The sequence below is a fragment of the Nyctibius grandis genome, chromosome 1, assembly GCF_013368605.1.
Source record: "Nyctibius grandis isolate bNycGra1 chromosome 1, bNycGra1.pri, whole genome shotgun sequence".
Classification (NCBI taxonomy): domain Eukaryota; kingdom Metazoa; phylum Chordata; class Aves; order Nyctibiiformes; family Nyctibiidae; genus Nyctibius; species Nyctibius grandis.
Genome location: NC_090658.1, coordinates 34,668,008 through 34,687,044, shown reverse-complemented (window position 1 = coordinate 34,687,044; position 19,037 = coordinate 34,668,008). Strand labels below are relative to the sequence as shown.

The window sequence follows — 19,037 nt, the reverse complement described above, 5'->3', positions numbered from 1 at the left end:
GCCCACACACTGAATGGAGGTTGCGATGCCCTGCTCATGACTGTGTTCATTTTAGATCAGCTGAACCAGTTTTTTCCCTGCCAGCCTCTGAAGCAGCATCGCAGAGTGGTACTTCCCCTTGCTGTCACGTTGCACCACAAAAACACACTTTCTGGTGGCTGCAAATGGATGGATATGATTAGAAGAAACGTGACACAAATCAAAACATTAAAGGGTTTAGAAAAGCAGGTATAGATTAATACACTGAATTTTCAGGAAACAATACTGAATGGATACATCAGTAATTTAAATTTTGTGTTGGTTAAACACAGTAGGAAATGCCACAGTTATACAAAACCAGTGTTGCAAAAGTTGTACTTTAAAAAAAAAAGGACTAAATATATTATTATAAATATATGGCATCACAGCATCAAAGCATGCATGCTTCCTCTGCTCCGTCCCATAGTATGCAACTGTACTATAATCCTAAATTTTTTTTTCCCCCAAAGATCATTCCTCCTTAGGGCATTAGTAGGAGGCAGAGTTAGAGTTGTTCAGGTGTCTTCATTGTCATCATGCTTAAAATGTTTGCTTCATGTAATAACATTATCCCTAAACTCATGTTTTTCTTGTGTTTAACTTTGGAGTGAATTACCACACCACTGTAGGGTTTTTAAAAATATGAATTGCTCGGAAAACTAGAATTTTGACATTATCCAACTGTAACTTTACAAAATCAAGGTGTATTTGAAATGACACAAGACTACCGAGCAGAGAGAGAATGCCTCTCCACAACATTTGTAATACTTGAAAGCTAACTCAACACGAGCTCACTTTAATAGCAAATAAGGACATACAAACTAACTATGAAATCATCTTTAAAAAGCCACTATGTACTCCTTATCTGAGGGGGATTTACAGCCTCTGGCAGCAGTGCAGGTAGCCAGCACATAAGAGAGAATTTTAATTTTCAGTTGACTTATTGGCTTAAAGGGCTGAGTTAATGAGGCCAGGGCTATTTTGTTCTAGTACTCTCTTCTCTTGGTGCACCCAGCAGTGCTGCCTCAGCAGCTAGGCTCTTCAGAAAGTTGTGCCAAGAGGAAGCTCTCATGCTTCGGTGCACGGGGTGGTATGCAGCCACAGACACTTTAAAGAGGGCTGGCAGTTGGACCAGTTAATGTGTCAATGAAGACTCTCAACATGTGTCCTGTCTCCATCATACCACGTCGGTCTTTCTTACACTCAATAACATTATTGCATTCAAAGTTGCTGCTGAGAAAGAGCAGTGACTGGTTGAGCTACTGAAGCATTAATGGCCCACTTGATGCATCAACAGAGTCAAGGGTTAGATAAAACAACCCTTATTAGTAAACTCTGTCACAAACCAGTCTCTTCAAAAGAAGTCTGTTTACATGATTTCAACTAAATTCCAACTTTTTACTAAAAAGCTTTAAGCATGTGTGTATACGTATTTCATTGCTACTTTTTTCACTGTCATCAATTAATTTGATATAAGATTATTTAAGAAGGTGAATATTCAAGTCAAAAGGTCATTGGCAGATTTAATTAGTTGTTCACACAGACCTACATACTCTGGACTTTGTTAAGGATGTTTATTATTTTCAACGTTAAATAACCTTGGTTTTAAGTGCAAAGCAGGATTCAAAGTGTAAGATGGGTAACAGCACCTCAGGAGTACATCAAAATTCCACCTTTGTTATTGCCACACCAGTATTTTTCCACATAGCGTTTTTCACTCAGATCAAAAAGCCATTTCTAGCAGGGGGTCAGCAGTATTTCCACTTCACAGACAAAACCAAGGTACAGCGAGTGCAAGACTGTAACTTGCTCAAGGCCGTTTACTAAACCCTTACCAGAAATACAATCCCCATTACTCAGCTCTCAAGTCCAGCTGCTGGAAACTCCCCTCTCCTTTCCTGTCCGTCAAGGGGCGGCAGCCGGTAATCGCCTATGCACCGTGCCCGCTGTACGCTTCCCTACTTGACATTCCTTACCGCTTGCAGGTCCCTTTCTCTGGGGCCAACACACGAGGGCCAAGGTGGCCCCCTTCTCCCGGCTTCAGCCAGCCCTCAGCTTACTGTCCTCAGGCACTGACTGTTGTTTACCACAGGCAAAGAAAACCCCACGTACTTTAAACACCTAACCGAGTTTATTTCGTGCTGAGGGAAACCGAGGACGAACACCTACAGAATAAGCAAGAAAAAGAAAACGGAGCATCGTCCTCTGGGCCCTCCCCGGCCTCCAGGCCTCCCTCCCAGCTCGCAGCGGAGAGGCCTGGCACGGAAGCAAACGGAGCCCGCAGTGAGAAAGGCCTGGTCCACGCCCCGCCGCACCGGGGTCCCTCAGAGGCGGCCGCGGCGGCTCGAACAAGTCCCGGCCCAGGAGGGTGGGGGGTGCGGGCCCACCCGGTCCCCCCCGGCCCCGGGCAGCGCGGGGGAGGCCCCCGGGGACCCGCTCGCCACCGACCAACTTCCGCGTCGAAGGCCCTCCGCGCATGCGCGGCCAACGCCGGCACCCCCACACCCCCTCGGTCTCCCCTGGCTGTACCACTATGAGGGTAGAGGCAAAAGAGGGCGGCAGCTCTAGGTAGCTGCGCAGGCCTCGGGCCGCCCTAAGCCTCCTCACAGAGCAGTTCATCCCTTATCGAGTCTATAGGTGCCTTCCAAACCTGCTTCTCTCCTAGTTCCCTCCCCTGATCTAACCTAACTCCCCCCAGGGATGGGCTATGGTATAGGCCACTCCCAGCTGATCCGGTGGCTTGGCGAAACCATCCTGCTCAGGACAGGGGGAGGCAAGACGCCGGAGGCGGGGGGACACGCATTGTTGAGTCAGGGGCTGAGCGGCGGGGGAGGGAGGGCGCGCCCCGCTGCGACAGCGGGGTCGTCACAGGGACCGGCGGGCGGGAGGGGCCGCCGCAGAGCGCTCCGCGCCGCGTCCCCGCTCCCCTGGGGGCCTGGCCGGTAGGGCGCGGCCGCCCCCCTCCCGCGCCCTCCCCTCCACCGCCTCCCCAGTGGTCGCGCCCGGCTCCAGCTGACCGGCCTGGAATCCCGGCTGGGAGCCCCGCGCCCCCCCTCCTCGCCGCTGCCGCCGCCCCGCGCACCGGCCCCGCCATGGGAGACGCCGGCAGCGAGCGCAGCAAGGCGCCCAGCCTGCCACCGCGCTGCCCCTGCGGCTTCTGGGGGTAAGCAGGGCCCGAGGGCGAAGAGGGGGCTGGGCTGGAGCCGGCCTGGCCTGGCCCGGCGCGGGGAGGGGGGCAGGCGGCGGGGGGCTGCGGCTGGGCGGGGGCAGGGCGCGGGCCTGGCCTGGCGGGCGGGCCGGCCGGCCGGGGCGCCGGGCCAGGTTGTAGCCCTGGGCTCGGGCCTGTCATGGGGGCCGAGCCCGCAGCTCGCCCCGGGGGCGGGGGTGGCCGCTGGCCCCTGCCGGGCGGGCTGCAGGGGTTGCCCTCTGGGGGAGAGGGGTGTCCCCCGCCTCCCGGCTTGTGGCGGGGTGTGCCGCGGTCCCGGGGGGCCCGGGTGGGGGTGGCGGCGGCTCCTGGTTTAGAGGCAGCGGGTGACCCCGGGGGGAGGTGGCTGCGTTGCCCCCGGGGGCGGGGGGGGGGGGGGGGCCGGACTGGCCGCCGGCGGTGGCCCCGCGTCCTCCCCCGCCGCTCGGGCACCTCGGCGGCGACCTTCCTGGCAGCTCGGCGCGGGGAGGCCTGCGCGCTTCCCCAGACACTCGGGTTTCCTGGAGCGGGTGCCTCTCCTTTGGGGCTGCCGCTGCGCTCCGGGGCCTGCCTGTAGCTCCTCACAGGCGCAGAGGAGTAGTGCGGACCCCTGGTGTCCTGGAGCGCGGTGCCTGACACATCCCTGCCCTGCGCCCGGGAACTGGGAGCTCTCGCGGCCCTTCACGTAGATCAGCGCAGGGTAACTAACGAAGGGAAAAGGCTAATGTCCTTAATTCTCCACCATACGAAGGCAGAGAGGTTCGTATAGATAAGGTCCTTGTTAGCTGTTGGCTGATGCCCTGTTAGAATGGAGGGAGTAAGGTCGTTCCTGTTTGCCAAAGGTGAAAAAAAAGTCAGCCTCTTCCTTGCTAAACTCACCTCTAGGGCCATGTCTACGGAAGGTGTTTCCATTATTGATTTTTTTTTTTTTTTTTTTTTTTAAAATCAGATGTATCGTGGCAGATGGTATACTGGCAGGTACATGTGATCACAAAGCACCTTTAATGAGTATCACAGAAACGTTAGTCCCTAATGTTCTTATTTATGGAAAGTTCAAAGAATATGTGACTAAATAGACTTTTGAGGGCCCACCAGAGATTTACGCTTGTCTGTGATTGTACCTTCTTGGGATTTATGTCATACAATTTAAGGTGCTCTGGGGGAGTGGAGGCTGAGAGGAAAGAGATGCAATAAGAGTGATTTAGTGATGTCACTGTACATTTGGTTGGTTTATTGGAGTGGCAAGATTTTAAATGAAATCCTATTTTTGAGTTAAGACAGAGGCCTGAGCTGCGACAAATGCCATGGCCCTGCTGGGAGTGATCTTACAAGACAGATTATAAATATACAGTAAATAATTTTGTTTATTTTTGTTATGTTAGGCTCCCATATTTGAGTCTGATGCTTCTGTAGTGTAGCGGAAAGCAAGCTGCTGCTATCTCTAATGTAGCATACTGATTTCTGTAACGTGATACTGATGTGAAAGGAGAGTTGCAGAAAGTTGGAAGTGAACTTTTTTCATTGGACTGAACTTGGCTAGTTCAGCGTGTTGCGATAACGAGAAGAAAATCTGGTGCTTTGTGTTCAAGGATCTGCTCAATGGTTACAGGAGGCTCTCAAAAAACCCCATTGTCTTTAAAGCTGCTACTTCTTTTTTTCTTAACGTAGGTCTCCCTTGCACAAGCAGCTATCCAACTGGTATTTTTTTGCCCCCCGCCCCCATTCAGGGTGTCATCCATGCAGTAGTGTTTCTTGTAAGATATTTTTGAAAGACAGCATTGTGGGAAAAAGCTCACTTTCTCCACCAATACAGTGAAGAAATTGATCTGTTTTTCTTTTAAGTGTCTGTCAGGTACATTTCAATACACAGTGGCAAGCTACCTGTCTATTTTTTCACTTTAAAAAACCAAACAAAACCCAGCAAAAACCAAAACTGTGCTGTCAGCTTCCAGAGTTTGATGGTTTGTTGTACTTCTCAGTCCTGAAGAAACTTAAGTGTCTTCTTGTCCTTATTTACCTAGACCTTCCTAGTGCTTGAAAAGGTTGGCTGGTAAATCTATGTCTATGTAGACCTGCCCTTCTAGTGAAGTTGCATTGGCAGGAGTACTTAAGTGGTCACAGTTTTATACCAGCTTTCTGAAGAAAGTAAATCATGATAGCAAAAAGACCTCCATGCATCTGAAGTTGGAATTCTGCTGCTCTAGATGTCAGCTGGGGTTATTACCAGCAACATGTCTTAAGACAGAGTCTTATCTGTGACTTGCATGTCACTTTTATATGTCTGTTAAGTCACATTTTGGAATAACAGGGCCATATTTGCTCTTTATCTGCAGGACATTCAAGGCTATGAGAAGTTCTGAAACTTGTAATTTAATGTAGTAGTTTCCATGAAATTTGTAAATAAAGTAATGTAGAGGAATAGCATTGCTTTATGTTTCCTGGTCCCCATCAGTCCAGTGGTTGAGAATCTTTTCATGATTGTTCTTAACTGAGCCTGAACCATGTAGGCAGCAGAAGAATTCAGTGTCAGTAGGTCAGACAATAGGGTCTAGATTTTGCCAAGTATAAAAGATGGTGATTTTTTTTTGATTGATTTTCTGTAATGCTTAGCCAGGACTGTTTGCAGTAAGATGCATGATTTCTGCAGTAATCCACAAAGACAGGAAATATTAAGAAAAATATGGAAAGAAGCATTAAAATTGAAGTAAGCTGTGGGTCTCTGGGCTAAAACTTGCATATTGATGAACAGTGATAGAAGTAGCTCCTGAGGTGCACGTTGATAGTGGTGGCATGCAAAGAGATTACAGGAAAAGACTAGTATATACTATTGCATTAAAGTTGGAGGGGTTCTTCTTTTAAAATGCTTGGTTTTATATTAGAAATTCAGCTCCTGTAGGTTTCAAGAATCTCTAGTGGCTGGAAAACTACTAACTCTTGATGTTTCAAGATCTAAGAGACTGAAAAATGAACAGCTGAAAGAAGGGACTTGAGTGAGACTGTTCAGGACTTCTGAAACATCTGCTTAAGGTCAATGGCTAACGTTTACTTACCTTTTGTTGAATATCACGGAATCCATCTGTAAATCTTCTGCAGACTTGCCCTTCTTTTTAGAATGTCCAGTCTGTCATTTCTGCTTAAGTAAAGTTCAGATGGAACACTGAGGTGATCTTTGTGTTTTACAAAATAATTTCAGTTACCCAGATAATCTCAGTTGTGAAACCTCACCTGTATCCATGTTATTTATGAAAAATTCACACAACTTATTGTTTGGAAAAATTTTGCTCCCCTTCCTATTTTTATATCTTAAACTTTGGTCAGTTGCAACTATCTTGCTTTTTATTGGAATAGTCTTAGTGTACAAAGGTTGGAAAGGGTGCAGTATGCAAGTCGTTATTTTAGGTTACTTCATCTAGAGTTTATGCTGTGGTTAATGTCTCATTATGATCTGGAAAAATTCTTCTCTTCCTGATTAACAGACCATGTAATGTTGTTTTTTTTTTTTTCTTAGATTGGTGGATTTCAGAAACCTGTTTCACTTTATGGCATATGCAACATCTTCAAGTCTAAATTAATAAATACATGAAAATATTACTGTTTTCTATGTAATAAGTTACTACGTATATATGCCAGTTAAGCCATTTTGCTTATATTAGAGATGGGACATGATCCTTTAATGAACTACATGTTGGCAGTTCCCCATTGGCTTTTAAAGGACTCCACAAAGGTTTCACTTGTGTATAGCTCATCAAAGGGCTGGGGCTTTTACTATTAAATGGTTACATGCATAGGTGAGACTTGTAAGTTAAAATACTCCTTGGCTGGTAGAAGCATATACTGTGAAGGAGTATGTCAGAGAGGGTAATACTTTCACAATTCTTTTTGTACTGTAGTGACTGCTGCTTATTTTTCTTCTGGTCCAGACTGATACCATACCATTGCATTCAGTGCCTTAGAACCAGAAAGAAGGAAGTATGTTAATGGATGTAAAACAAATGAATTCCATTCTTGAAATGGTGGCAGCCAGCAGGAAGTTGATTGAAAACACAGTATGATTAGTTTCATCTCATCTTAGTTCTGGCAACTATAAGGTACTGTAGTCAGCTAAAACTGATGGCAATATCGTTTGAGAACATGCCAGCAGGGGTTTTGCAGGATGTTACCATTTGTTCTGCCTTTCTCTGACACTGCGAGCATCATGTGTGTGATGAGACATTGTGCCCCGAGCATTCTGTGCAGGCCCAATCCAGAGTTTATTTCTGAGTCTGGATTTTCCAGTCACTTATGTATCATCAGGTCCCTGCCATGCCAATCTGGCTCTTTTCTCGATTTTGTTTACTAAAATTAAACATTTGATCAAATGGTGAATCATTTAACATAAGCATGATTAGTCTGTGACTGTATATCACCAAAGCTTGCTTTTAGCTTCTAAACAAATAATGACTGTATATATGTGTGCCATTAAGGAGCCTCTTCTCTGGCTAGTCTTTTCCTTCTTTTTTTTTTGGTGATTACGGCTGCTCATTCCATATGCACTCTCAGTGACTGTCCTTTTAATAAATACTTTCTAATATCATAGGTTACATAGGTCATTGTGAATGCATAATGCCTTCTTAAACCTAATTTTGCTTTAGTCACTGTTGAAACCTCACATAGGTGTTCCAAAATAAGGCTTGAGTAAACTGTTGAAATATGTACCTTTCCATCTGAGAATTAGTTTTCACTAGGCTTGTATCATGCAGTTCCTTAGCCAGGCTTTCTCTTACTGGAGCTTTGGATCAGGTGCTAGAATAAGCAATGAATTTGTCAGTTGATGCAAGACAACGTATGCACTACCAAATAGGTAATTCTTTATTAGACCTCAGTATTAACTGAGGTCTTTGAGTGAATAATGAGCAGTGAGGACCAAATAAGGTGCTTTGGGATAGCTCTGTGTGGGTAGTGCTGTGTGAGGGGCAAGGTTTCTCTGCAGTTATTGATGATCAGAAAAGTCAGTTCTTCCCTCTAAAGTGATTTAAATCAATAAATTAATGACATTTCTGTTTTAGGAAGGCTACTTCTTACTACCTTGTACAAGATCTAAACCATTTTTTTGTGAGTAAGATAAAAGCTTGTTTGCTTTTATTTATTACAAATGTTCATAGGCTGTCACGGGAAACTAGTTGGTGGGAATGAAGTAATTAATTTGCCTGCTGTGGTCCTTGTACTCTGTTCTGGTCTTAGGTTAAGACTGAAAATACTTGAATATTGTATTTTTTATGTTATGCATGAAGTTGTTTAATACGCTGTCAAATCCTTGGGTAAAAGAATTTGAAGCAGTTTGTAGTTAAAGTCATCGTTAACTGCTGTAACACATTTACTGGTGTGTTGCACAAATAGAAGTGACAAGTTATTTAACTCACAGAAACAGTCTGATGAGGAATTCATTTATTTACAAGTTTTCCTAGGAAGTGCTACAGAGGATGATAACAGGCATTGGAGAGACACTGAAATTAGTTGCTTGGGTCTTAAGTTTAGGAGATATTGAGAATTATGAGACATGGAGAAGTTTCTATCTGAGGAGAGAGTGGTGGTGGGGGGGGAATTGAACTTTGTCACGTTCCCTGCTTAAATAAGAATATGCAGAACAAAGAATGATAAATTGTTCTTGTGATTTCCCTCAGTCATAATACAACTAGAAGAGCATCTCAACTGAAGTAAAAAGATAGACTTTTTTTTCACTTTTTTATACAGTGAGCAAGTGCCTCTCACAACCACAGTTGTGAAGTACCATGTTTTGGATCAGGGCTAAGTTTTCTATTTGCTGTAGAAGCTTGGGAAGTAAGCTCCTATCCTTTAGGGACAGGAGTTACTGGCACTCGAAGTAAAGGCAGATGAACTGGCTTTAGTACTTTAACTATAATAAGCTCTTTTCTAGGAATGTGAAAACAATGCTTTCTTTTGCAGTACTTAATAGAATAGACAAAACAGAAAAGAGATTTTATTATTTAATGAAAAACAGCTGTTCTGGATCAGACCAAAGATGCATCCAGCCCTGTTTCTGATTTGGGTGATAAGTGATGCTGAGGGAATAAGCGTAAGGACAGAGCAAGCATGCAGTGATGCTTATCACAGTACACCTCCTTTGCTTCTGGCAGTCTGACATAAGGTTGTCCCCTGTTTTATAGATTTATGGCTTAGTAAGTCTTACCTATTTTTTTAAGAATTTGCATAATGACTCGGTAAATCCATATGTACTCTTGACCCTCACAACATCCTGCAGCAAGTAGTTCCATAGTTTAACCATTCTCTTTATGAAAAAAAAAAGAAAATTGATTTTGTTTCCTTTAATCTTGCTGTGTGATAATTCTAAGGAGTGAGTGAATTCAAACAGCTGGTGTATGAGGGTGTTTCGTTTAAGAAGATCCAAAAATAGGCCTGCTTGATTAAAAATGTCTGTTCACTTCTTCAGTGAAGCCAGAATTTGAAAAAAACACTTGCTTAAACCATAAATTTACTCAAAATTTTTATATAAAATGTTTTAGAAATATTTTTTCATTGTAGATGGATGCAGTGGTAATTATAGACAGATGTATCCAGCGCCTTTTAATCTAACTGTAACTTCCTCCTCAGTCACAATCAAGTTCAGTGTCGTAGCTGCTGCTCCTACAAGTGGAGCAAACAAGAAAGAAGTAGATTGTGTGCTGCTTTTTGAAGCTTGGAGGAGTTAAAAGTTACTGTGTCTAGGTCGCCTCCCAGGTTTCTTTCTATCTGTCTGTCAGTCAGTACCTTCTTCATGTCTTTTGTAAACTGTGATTAGTTGAAGGTATTGTGATTTGGGCAGTGCTAATGATTATTCCACAGTGCTACGAAATATGTGTCTTAATGCTAATTAGTAAAATGTTCAACTGTTGTATGGTCGCATAGATGTGTTGTGTTTTGTATATTGCTTCATTTTATTGAACGTGCTTTGTGTTCTCAAAGGTTTCTAATGGCAAGTCCAGTCTGTTAGAGGGTTATCATATAGGTATGAGTTTTAAGGAAATACTGCTGCTGTTTTTAATTGCACAAGTTTTAACCACTTCAACATCAAAATTCCGCAGAAGTGGTAATGTTGTTGCTGCATGTTGAGTTTGGAGAGCTGTTGAAGCCTCAAACTGATGGAAGCATTGTGACCCAGTATTTCCTTTAAGGTGTTTAAATCAGTGATGCAAAGCATTAACTTGAGAGAATGATCCTTGATGGATATATTCATCATGGTTTTGACTTGAATATTTTCACTAACGTGCTATGCCAATTATTACTGGATTTTAAAATTATTTTAAATTAGAAGTTTGTGCATAAAAATACACAGGCTTTTTTAGAGGCAGTAGGAATGATGAATGTGATATATTTTCTCATCAAAATATTGCTTATATTCTTTGAAGTTTAAAATGTCACTGTGCTCTGGTATCTCCTCAAATATACAACCTTGACTGACTAGCTTTGTATCTTGAAGTGTTATCATAAATGTCTTGTGAATGTTTTTGGACAGTATTTGATCTTGATTATGTTGAAACTCTTATTTGGATCTCAGAGGTAAACTTCATATTCAGTTTAGGCAAGTAAATTACATTGATCTGTTCTCCCTTTTTTCCTCTCCTCTTTTGCTCAAATGGCAAAAATCCTTCCTATCTATTCAGTATAGGCAGGGCTCACTAGCATGGAGCCCTTTCCCTGCTTTTGGAAGAAGAATTAAAAATCAGGCAATAGCTGCAGCGTGATTTGATTCCTCTAGACGTCAGATTTGTGAAGGAACTTCACAGATTAGTCAGAGTAGTTGCAGATATTAGAAAGGTATCTTCTCAGGACACTGAGAAGGCCACATAAGAAAATACTATTGAGGATACTATATGCAGCGAATGCAAAAAGATTCTGAAAAATACTTTCTGAAAATGAAACCTTTGTGTGGATGACCATGATCAATGGTTTCAGATCATAGAGATGATGTTAACATACAGTAGAAGTTAACATTTTTAGGTTCTACAAAAATGCCTAACCATTATCTTCTACTTTAAGATTTTGATGTAACACTTTTTTTTTTTTTAATAATAGGGATGGGTCTTTTGTTTGAATTTGTGAGAATTTTATACGCTTAAGGAGTGTAGTGTTTAAACTTAATTTTCATATTTTTTAACATGTTTTTTGAAATCTTGTAACTCTCAAGTCAAACAGCGTATTGTAATAGAGAGCTTCATTCACTGTAAATTATTCTTTACCTGTACTCAGGAAAATGTATTCATTGAAGAATTACAGTATTCTATGAGTTGGAGAAGGAAGACATTTGCAGTTGTGTATTCAATTTCTCTGTTAGTAGCATCTGAGTAGTAGCATTGTGGTAAGTGCATTACTTGCCTGTACACAGAAGTTGTATTAGGGAATTGTTGACGGATTTTTACTTTCAGTCTGTTCTCTGGGGTCTTCCCTGCAGCAGGGGCTGCTGCCCTACGTTATTTATGAAAGAATTGTAGGTATCCTGTTCACTTCCTGCTGTTTAATCTGGCCACCATATGCACGCTCTGAACTTGAACAATGTAGGTCAATGGGAGGAAGATAAATTTCAGTTTCTAAATGTTGTAGCGTTTTTATTAGTGGTTTAAGGGAATTTATTTTTAAAATTACTTTCATTGGTGTTATATACTTTAATAAATATACTTTGGCTAGTGCTGGATTTCCAGTGTTTATTGGTGTAAATTAAAGACAGTAACAGGAAGTAATGAAACATTTTGAATGAAGATAAAAATTGGTTGTCCTAAAATAATTTTAATAAGCAGTCAGACAGACTGAGAGAAGAAGATTGTTTGATGATTACCCTCTTTCGTTTCTAGCTCTTTAGTCTATGTAGTATCTGATTCTGGGTGAGTTATTTAATTTGAGGGCCTGTTAACTTCTGCTTGTTTGAATGTAGAAGCCCTATTTAATTCCTAAGCACCTAAGGAAGGGGGAAAAGAAGGGAGTGCAATACTAGATTAAAAGCAGTGTTTTAAAAAAAAAAAAAGGCATGCTGGTTCCATGATAACCCCCTAATTGTGCACTTAGAAAAGCAGAATCCAGTCATGTCCTCATTGACTTAATTGCTAAAACACAACTGGCCTTCACAATATGACTTGTTACTTAGATCTGCCCTGTCACCATAACAGCAGCATTTTGATAATTTTGATCTCTAATTATATGTTGTTAGGGGTGTCTCAGAGGAAGTTGCATGTATAAAACAGGCAAAATGCTGTCATTTAGCAAGAGTCCCTCAGTATTGGAAATTGTGTTGTTCTGACTGTTGATTAGATGCTATTTTGGTCCAAGGTACTGTCAATATTAAGGAGTCTAGTGTTTTGGTAAATCAATTATTTGTCTTTGAAACTTTAACAAATATCCAATATTGCTTAATGAAATGCATTTTTAGCTGAAGAAAGGTGAATCTTAGGTCAGGTATTGCTGACACCAGCTTTCAAGAAGAGGCATTAGTGTCGGATGCAGTAATGCTTGTTCATTGTTTCATGTCCTAGTGTTCCTTTTTTTAGTAATCTCCTTCAGTGAACTAATGGACAATAATGGTTTCTAAAATTGTCCATGTGTTAACAAATGTTTGCTCATTCACACAGACAGGTTTCAAGTGTTCCCCTGAACTGTTAACATGTTAATCAATTTAAAATCTGATAATTTCTATTTTTAGAATAAACTTTTGACTGTGTACTTCTGTACAGTGAAGTACGGGGTGAGTGAAAGCGTTTTTAACATTGTATGTTTCCATAATAAAGGTTCTCTCCAGTTTTATTTTGCAAGCATGTTAGTGTAATTATTCAGTTTTTAATAGGAAAAAAATGATATAGAAAGCATTTCGATTTGATTTTTAAAAATGCTCAAAATTTTAGCAGATTTAAAATACAGTGAGGCAGCTGAAATCTTGGGGTCTTTTTATTTTATTTTTACACAGATGTGTGGATGAACAGTCAGCTGGGCTATAACTGATAAAGGGCTTTTAGGATTAATCCATATATACTCAGTAACTTCTCTAGGTATTAACACATTTTAGAGCTTTCAAAAGAAAGCAGTTAACAATAGTACTTGAACATTTCAAATATCTTTTCTTGGCATTGGGGCTTTGTGATTAATACTTTGTTGCAAAGTAATTGAAATTAAACTTGCCTTGGAAATAATAATTAACTTAAGATAGGCCAAATTGAGTCCTCATTTGACATGAGGAAGTGGACTGACTCTGCTGCTTGTACCTCCTGGTGTTGTCAAATGCATGGAGTGTTTATGATACTTCTAACACGCTTATTTTAGAGTATATTTCTTTTCCAGAATTAGTTAGATGTTAGAAATGGAAGAGTTGAATGTCACTGTATATTCTTCTCTTCTTTTGTCTGTAGTTAGCAGTTGGTTTTATTTTGGACAGTGGGCATGTTCCTGTTTTAACATTCTGCTTGGCACTGCGATTCCAAATATATAGACATTGTTCCTCTAATGCTGATTTTTTTTTTTTTTTTTGATACATCTTACATTTATTACAGGAGTTTAGAGTCTATAGACCCATAAAGGATAGTAGAATGTTTCTTTTTTTTAAATGAAAGTGTCCTTCTTGGCATTTAATATTGGAAAGGATTTATTATTACTTCTGCCACTGATGCACTGTGTGACAGTTGGTCTGTGCTTTTCTCTTTGCAAGTTTTCCTTCATTAGTGAATCATATATCACTCTTCATTTAATTCCACAGTGCTTTAGGAGCCTTGAATGGAAGACTTGGTAGCAAGAAGTCTTTACAGCTGCTCCAGCTCTGTCCTTTAGAGAGAACTGTTTGTTTTAAATCAGAACTGGCCCTAGGACAATATTGACCCATTGACATGTTGTTTCCAAGGATGTTCATGTAGAAGGAAGTGTTTGTGGTGGGTGGAGGAAGTCTCTTTCAATCAGAAGAGTTGCTATGCAATTAGAAGAGCAAGAACCACCTGCATTACGCATCTGCAAGTCTCAGGAGGTTTTGCAGTACTCTGTTGATGAAGATAGGACCCCATTATTATCCATTATTCTATGTTGCAGTCTCTCCTTTGACTATTAATGTTCTCATGTGACTAATTCAGGAAAGACCAGAAATCTTTCTGGTGGATAATTAATGTTTCCTGTCCTGCTGAAGTGGCTTGTGAAAATGGATTCAAAAGGTAGAAGAAAAACGTAGTCATGTATATCGTTATATAGTAAACTAAACTGATGTGTTATATCATTCTTTCAAAAGAAACTAAAATACTGGAAATTCCATTACTGACTGGCATAATGAGAACTCCTGCATTACAGGTTAGAATTCAGTTGCCTGAGCTGACATGTCTTCTGAAGTGCATCTGAAATTCAGATAACTGAAATTACTGGTTGCTTTTCAAACAGCTGTAATTGGAAACCCAAACTAAACAGACCTAGACTGGGGCTTTGAGAAACTTAAACCTACAGCTTTCAGAGGTTGCTATAATTTCAGTTTCTTTTTGTTTTGTGTGTCTTCAGATCAGGTTCCCAGCACATTGCTAGATGCCATTGAGACGGGAAGTGATTTAGCTGCTTGCTTATTAACATTCTTTCTGTCCTTATTATTTCAGTTTGCTGATGTAGTAGTGGGTTCCTGACTTCCGTTAGCAACGTTCGGTGCAAACTTTAATACACAAGTGCTTTTAAGTAGTCTTTATGTTGTGGTTGGAAATGTTGAAAGTGGGTGTGTTTGTTTTATTTTTATTTTTATATGTATGTATGCACACACAGAGACACGGAACTTTAATTTCTTTGCAGCTTTTGATAGAGAATTATAAAAACTGAAATGGCTTCTTCGGAAGCACTCGTATAGATGGATTGTGTAGCTAATGACTTACTGTAGCACAGAAGAATGCTTATGAGTGTTTATCAATTTTCAGGATGAAAACAGCTATAAAAGAAATGTCTTCTGTTTGAACACGACTTTGATTAACTATTCTAATAGTATTTTCCTCTAAATTCTGTATGAATTTAGAGAAGATCTTGATTTTTCTTTTTTTTTCCCAATTATTTTTGAGAACTACTTAAGGCCACTCAACCAAGAAATACTTCAGTCAATTTATAGCCCAAATGGATTTGTACTCTTTTTTTTTTTTTTTTTTTTTTAAGGTTATGTAGTAAGATTGTGACACAAAAGGAAGCTCCAAAGACTTGTATGCTTTGGGTGTCTGTGAAGGCAGTAGGAGAAGGGGATAAGGGAAATGGTGTCCGTGATCCTTACCTTGGGATTTATTATTAGCTGGTTAATCAACCATGTTTTCCTTTCTTCTGCTCAGCCTTCTTGTCCCTCATCATCTATGCAGGACAAATTCTGAAGGTAGATGTTACATTTTTAGTAGCACAATTGAGTACCTAGTTTGGAAAAAGTAGACCAGCTTGTGGAGACACAGGCTTTTCTTCAGCATGTGGGGAAGCTGGTCTACTTTTTCTAAGTGTATACCTAGATATTACCTCTGTCTTCATAATCAGTTTTGCCTGTATCCTTAGGTCATCATGGCTGCAAGAAAGCTACTACTAAGACATGAAAGATATGTCTTCTACCAGCTAGTTGGACAGATGAGCTGGGTTAATGTTTCTGTATGTTTGTTTTCAGCTGTTTATTTGTGGGTATTGTTCAAAAACTACTGTTTCTGCTAAAATCATGTAGCATGATATGTAGCAAACACTGAATGTGATATTATCCTTACCACAAAAGATAGAAGCTGCTAGTTCAATTTGTACTGTCTAAAGATGGGTACAGATGTGTTTAATTTGCTTTGATTCTAGTTGAATTAGGCAAGTGTAAACATTTTCTTTGAAAGGGTTTAGATAGCATTTTACCTTCCTGTAACAGAATGAAAACATGTACATAAATTGACTTGAGAAAAATGATGCTTGGGTAGCTAAAGAACCAATGCTTTCATCTGCCAGTCTACTGTTTGCAGAGGGTAGGGTATTAAGTAAAAGTATTGGGAAGTAAGGGGGCAAGAAAACAATGTATGCGCAGTTCATAGTTTACATATCTGCTATTCATTAGTTTTGTAGTTGGAGATACCTTTTTTTTTTCTTGTACCTGCCACTTAATTTCCCAGACTGCTGTGATGCGTTGGTGAAAGTGGAGAGTAAGAGAAGATTGTGTGGTCTCCTTTCAGAAGAGGCCTTCCATGGGTAAAGGATGTGGCTGAAGAAGGTACAGAGATGTATGATTAAAAGTTTAAAGTCAAGCAGAATCACGAAACTATTTTTTTTCTTTTATTTTGTTTTTCTTGGAGGCTAGAGATGACTGAAGACTTTTGGGCTGATACTGCTGCTTACTTTCTTAATTTTTACAACTCCTTTTAACTCCTGCTTATATTTAGGATTCAATGTTAATTTGACAGTTAATGAAGCAGTAGAGTTGCAGTTGACAGCAGCAGCCTGTCGCAGTGGTTGGGTAGTTAAAACTTGCTTGTTCTTGTGTACTGAGAAGGTTACACATAGCTTGGATGAGAGTTCAGGATGAGGTAATGTTACGGGGCTCATTTTTATTACCTACTGTTAATGATCACTCTGTGCTCTGTTACCTTGCCTTTGCCTAAGATTACCTTCAGAAATGCATAAAAAGCTGATGTAACGAAAGAGCCTTTGCTGTTTGCTCTGCGTGCATGCGAATGAAATGTTTAACTTGGCCCCGATTTCCTACTGTCTGAATTAGATGAAATAAGTGTACTGGTTGTGATTGATCTCTTTGGTCTTGATTAGGAGAGGAAAATAAGAAGTTGAGGCTTGTTCCCACGCTTTCTCCATGTTATTTCAAAATAGGAAAATTATGAGGATAACATAATGGTTTCTGTAAGTGCTGTGATACCCTTGTTTTTGTTCTTGTAAATAAATCTCAGTGGTCTACTTTAAACACTTACAAAATAGCAGAAGCTACCTTGTGAAAATGACAACCGTGAAGATTACGGTTTGTGTTTGCATTAATCTGGATCACCGAAGACAGAAAAGCCAAAATACCAGTCTCTGTAAAGGTTTCCTTCTCCTGTCATGGGATGAAGGATTGTTTTTTTCACTAGATGTTTAAAACCCTTGAACTTTAAAGCAAAATGTGCATGCTGAATTCTTTCTGCCCTGGTAATTGGAATACAATTGCCTGAGACCTGGGAAATGTGCTGTGTGAAATAGGAGAAAGGCACAATGCATTAAGTAGGGGGTCTCATCCCAGCTTTACATCTGGCACCCTTTCTGGAAAGTGCAATTCTCTGCTCTGTCATCTGCTGAGCAGCAGATGCAGTAGCTCGTTTCTCATGGCTAGATGACCAGTACTAACTTAGTGGAGAAAAGTGAGCTGTCTGTACAGCTGATCCACACTGCCCTCTGCAGTAGTTACAGGCTTCCTTAGAGGTCTTTCACCTGAACAGCGGTGGAAGAAGAGCTCCTGACAGTGAGCTTTCAAGGGACAACATGAGAAAGGCTGTCACAAACGTCTACACTTGGGAATTAATTTAGACTGTGGCAAAACTTTGAAGGAGATGGGAAGGGGGCAGGGTAAAGCACGTTCACATTTTAATTATTCCTTCAGTTTCCTTGTTACCTTTTCTTCTAAGTCCTCACAAATAGAAAAGAAAAACTGGGTATTTTTATTTTTGTCAGAGAATAGAACTTAACAGTTTTGGGTGACCTTGTTCTCTGTCTTCCAGCCATTAAATTTTAGATCTGCTGTACTTGCATAAAGGCTTTAGTTATAAATTTATAAGGAAAATGTCAAGTGGCTAGGCACAAAATTTGATCTATCTTGTTAATTATGTAGACACTGCAAACTTCTCCACATACTGCTTAAAACTCTTCAGAAAAAATACTGCATATGTGCAATTGTATTATGCCAAAGCAAGGTACACAGTATCGAATGGTAATACCAGTACTTTCTACAGTTTTACTTTAGATGTTGAGGGAGTAGATAGCATATGGGAGGGTAATGTTTGAGAGATCCTGATAATTTATTTACTTAAAACAGGCTGCTAATGGACTTTATATAGTTCAGAAGAGTAAGCTAGTGCTTGTCTTGAATTAATTGTGTGAATTAACAGAACTTGCATGTTTAAAATGCAAAAGTGGGCTGATATAGATCAAGCTAGTTAAATTTGGGAGCTTAGATTTGTGGGTCACTGATTAACTCAACAGATTGGTTATGTCCAAGTTGTTTCCAAATAACTTATTGCTGTTGATAGCACGTTTGATTATTAAGCTAAACACTTAACTAACCCTGCTGTGATTTAGCATGCATAGTGTTTACTTAGTTACATTTCTCATTAGTTAGATGCTGAGAGGAGTTGAGATTAGCAGATTTTATTTATGTTTTGGCAGATTATTGTATAACACCTTTTTGGATTGCTGCACTGTTAAGATTATAAAATGAATAGGAAATGGTTTTTTTTCTTTTAAAAAAAAGCCTTCTACTTGTTTCTTTGAGCTTTAAATGATTTGTTATTATTTCTGAGTACTAGCCATGTACATCCTGCTTTGCAGAGCTGCCACAGAGAGACTGAAATACAAGATAAATACATTTCTCATTAAAACTTTGATTGTACTAAACCTAAATTTGGAACAGCAATCATATGAAAGTATTTATTTGTACTTTAGAGACACAAAGAGCTCCCTAAACTGGAAAAATAACTTACCAAGTTGACGTTATGCAATATTGTCAACTCTTAATAAATCAGTGTTCTGCACTAGAATAGTTCAGAATCCTAAAATGAAATTGCTTTCCAAAATAAGTGGGTAAAAGAGGAAAAGTGGGATGCAACATAGACCAAGAAATATCTGCGGTTAGTAGAGGTACAGATGAGTTCAG

At 40.4% G+C, this 19,037-nt stretch overlaps 1 protein-coding gene across 2 annotated transcripts in view; it reads left to right on the top strand.

Annotated features, from left to right (window-relative positions):
- Positions 1–2,900: 2,900 nt before the first annotated feature.
- Positions 2,901–19,037, top strand: part of ZFAND3 (zinc finger AN1-type containing 3) — a 148,053-nt gene continuing 131,916 nt past the window's right edge. Inside the window, exon 1 of one of the 2 annotated variants that reach the window (XM_068401274.1) lies at positions 2,901–3,181. In XM_068401274.1, coding sequence (XP_068257375.1) covers positions 3,111–3,181 — 71 coding nt within the window. In that variant the 5' untranslated portion in view covers positions 2,901–3,110. The remainder of the gene's footprint in view (positions 3,182–19,037) is intronic. The other variant, XM_068401284.1, reaches the window with a different exon arrangement.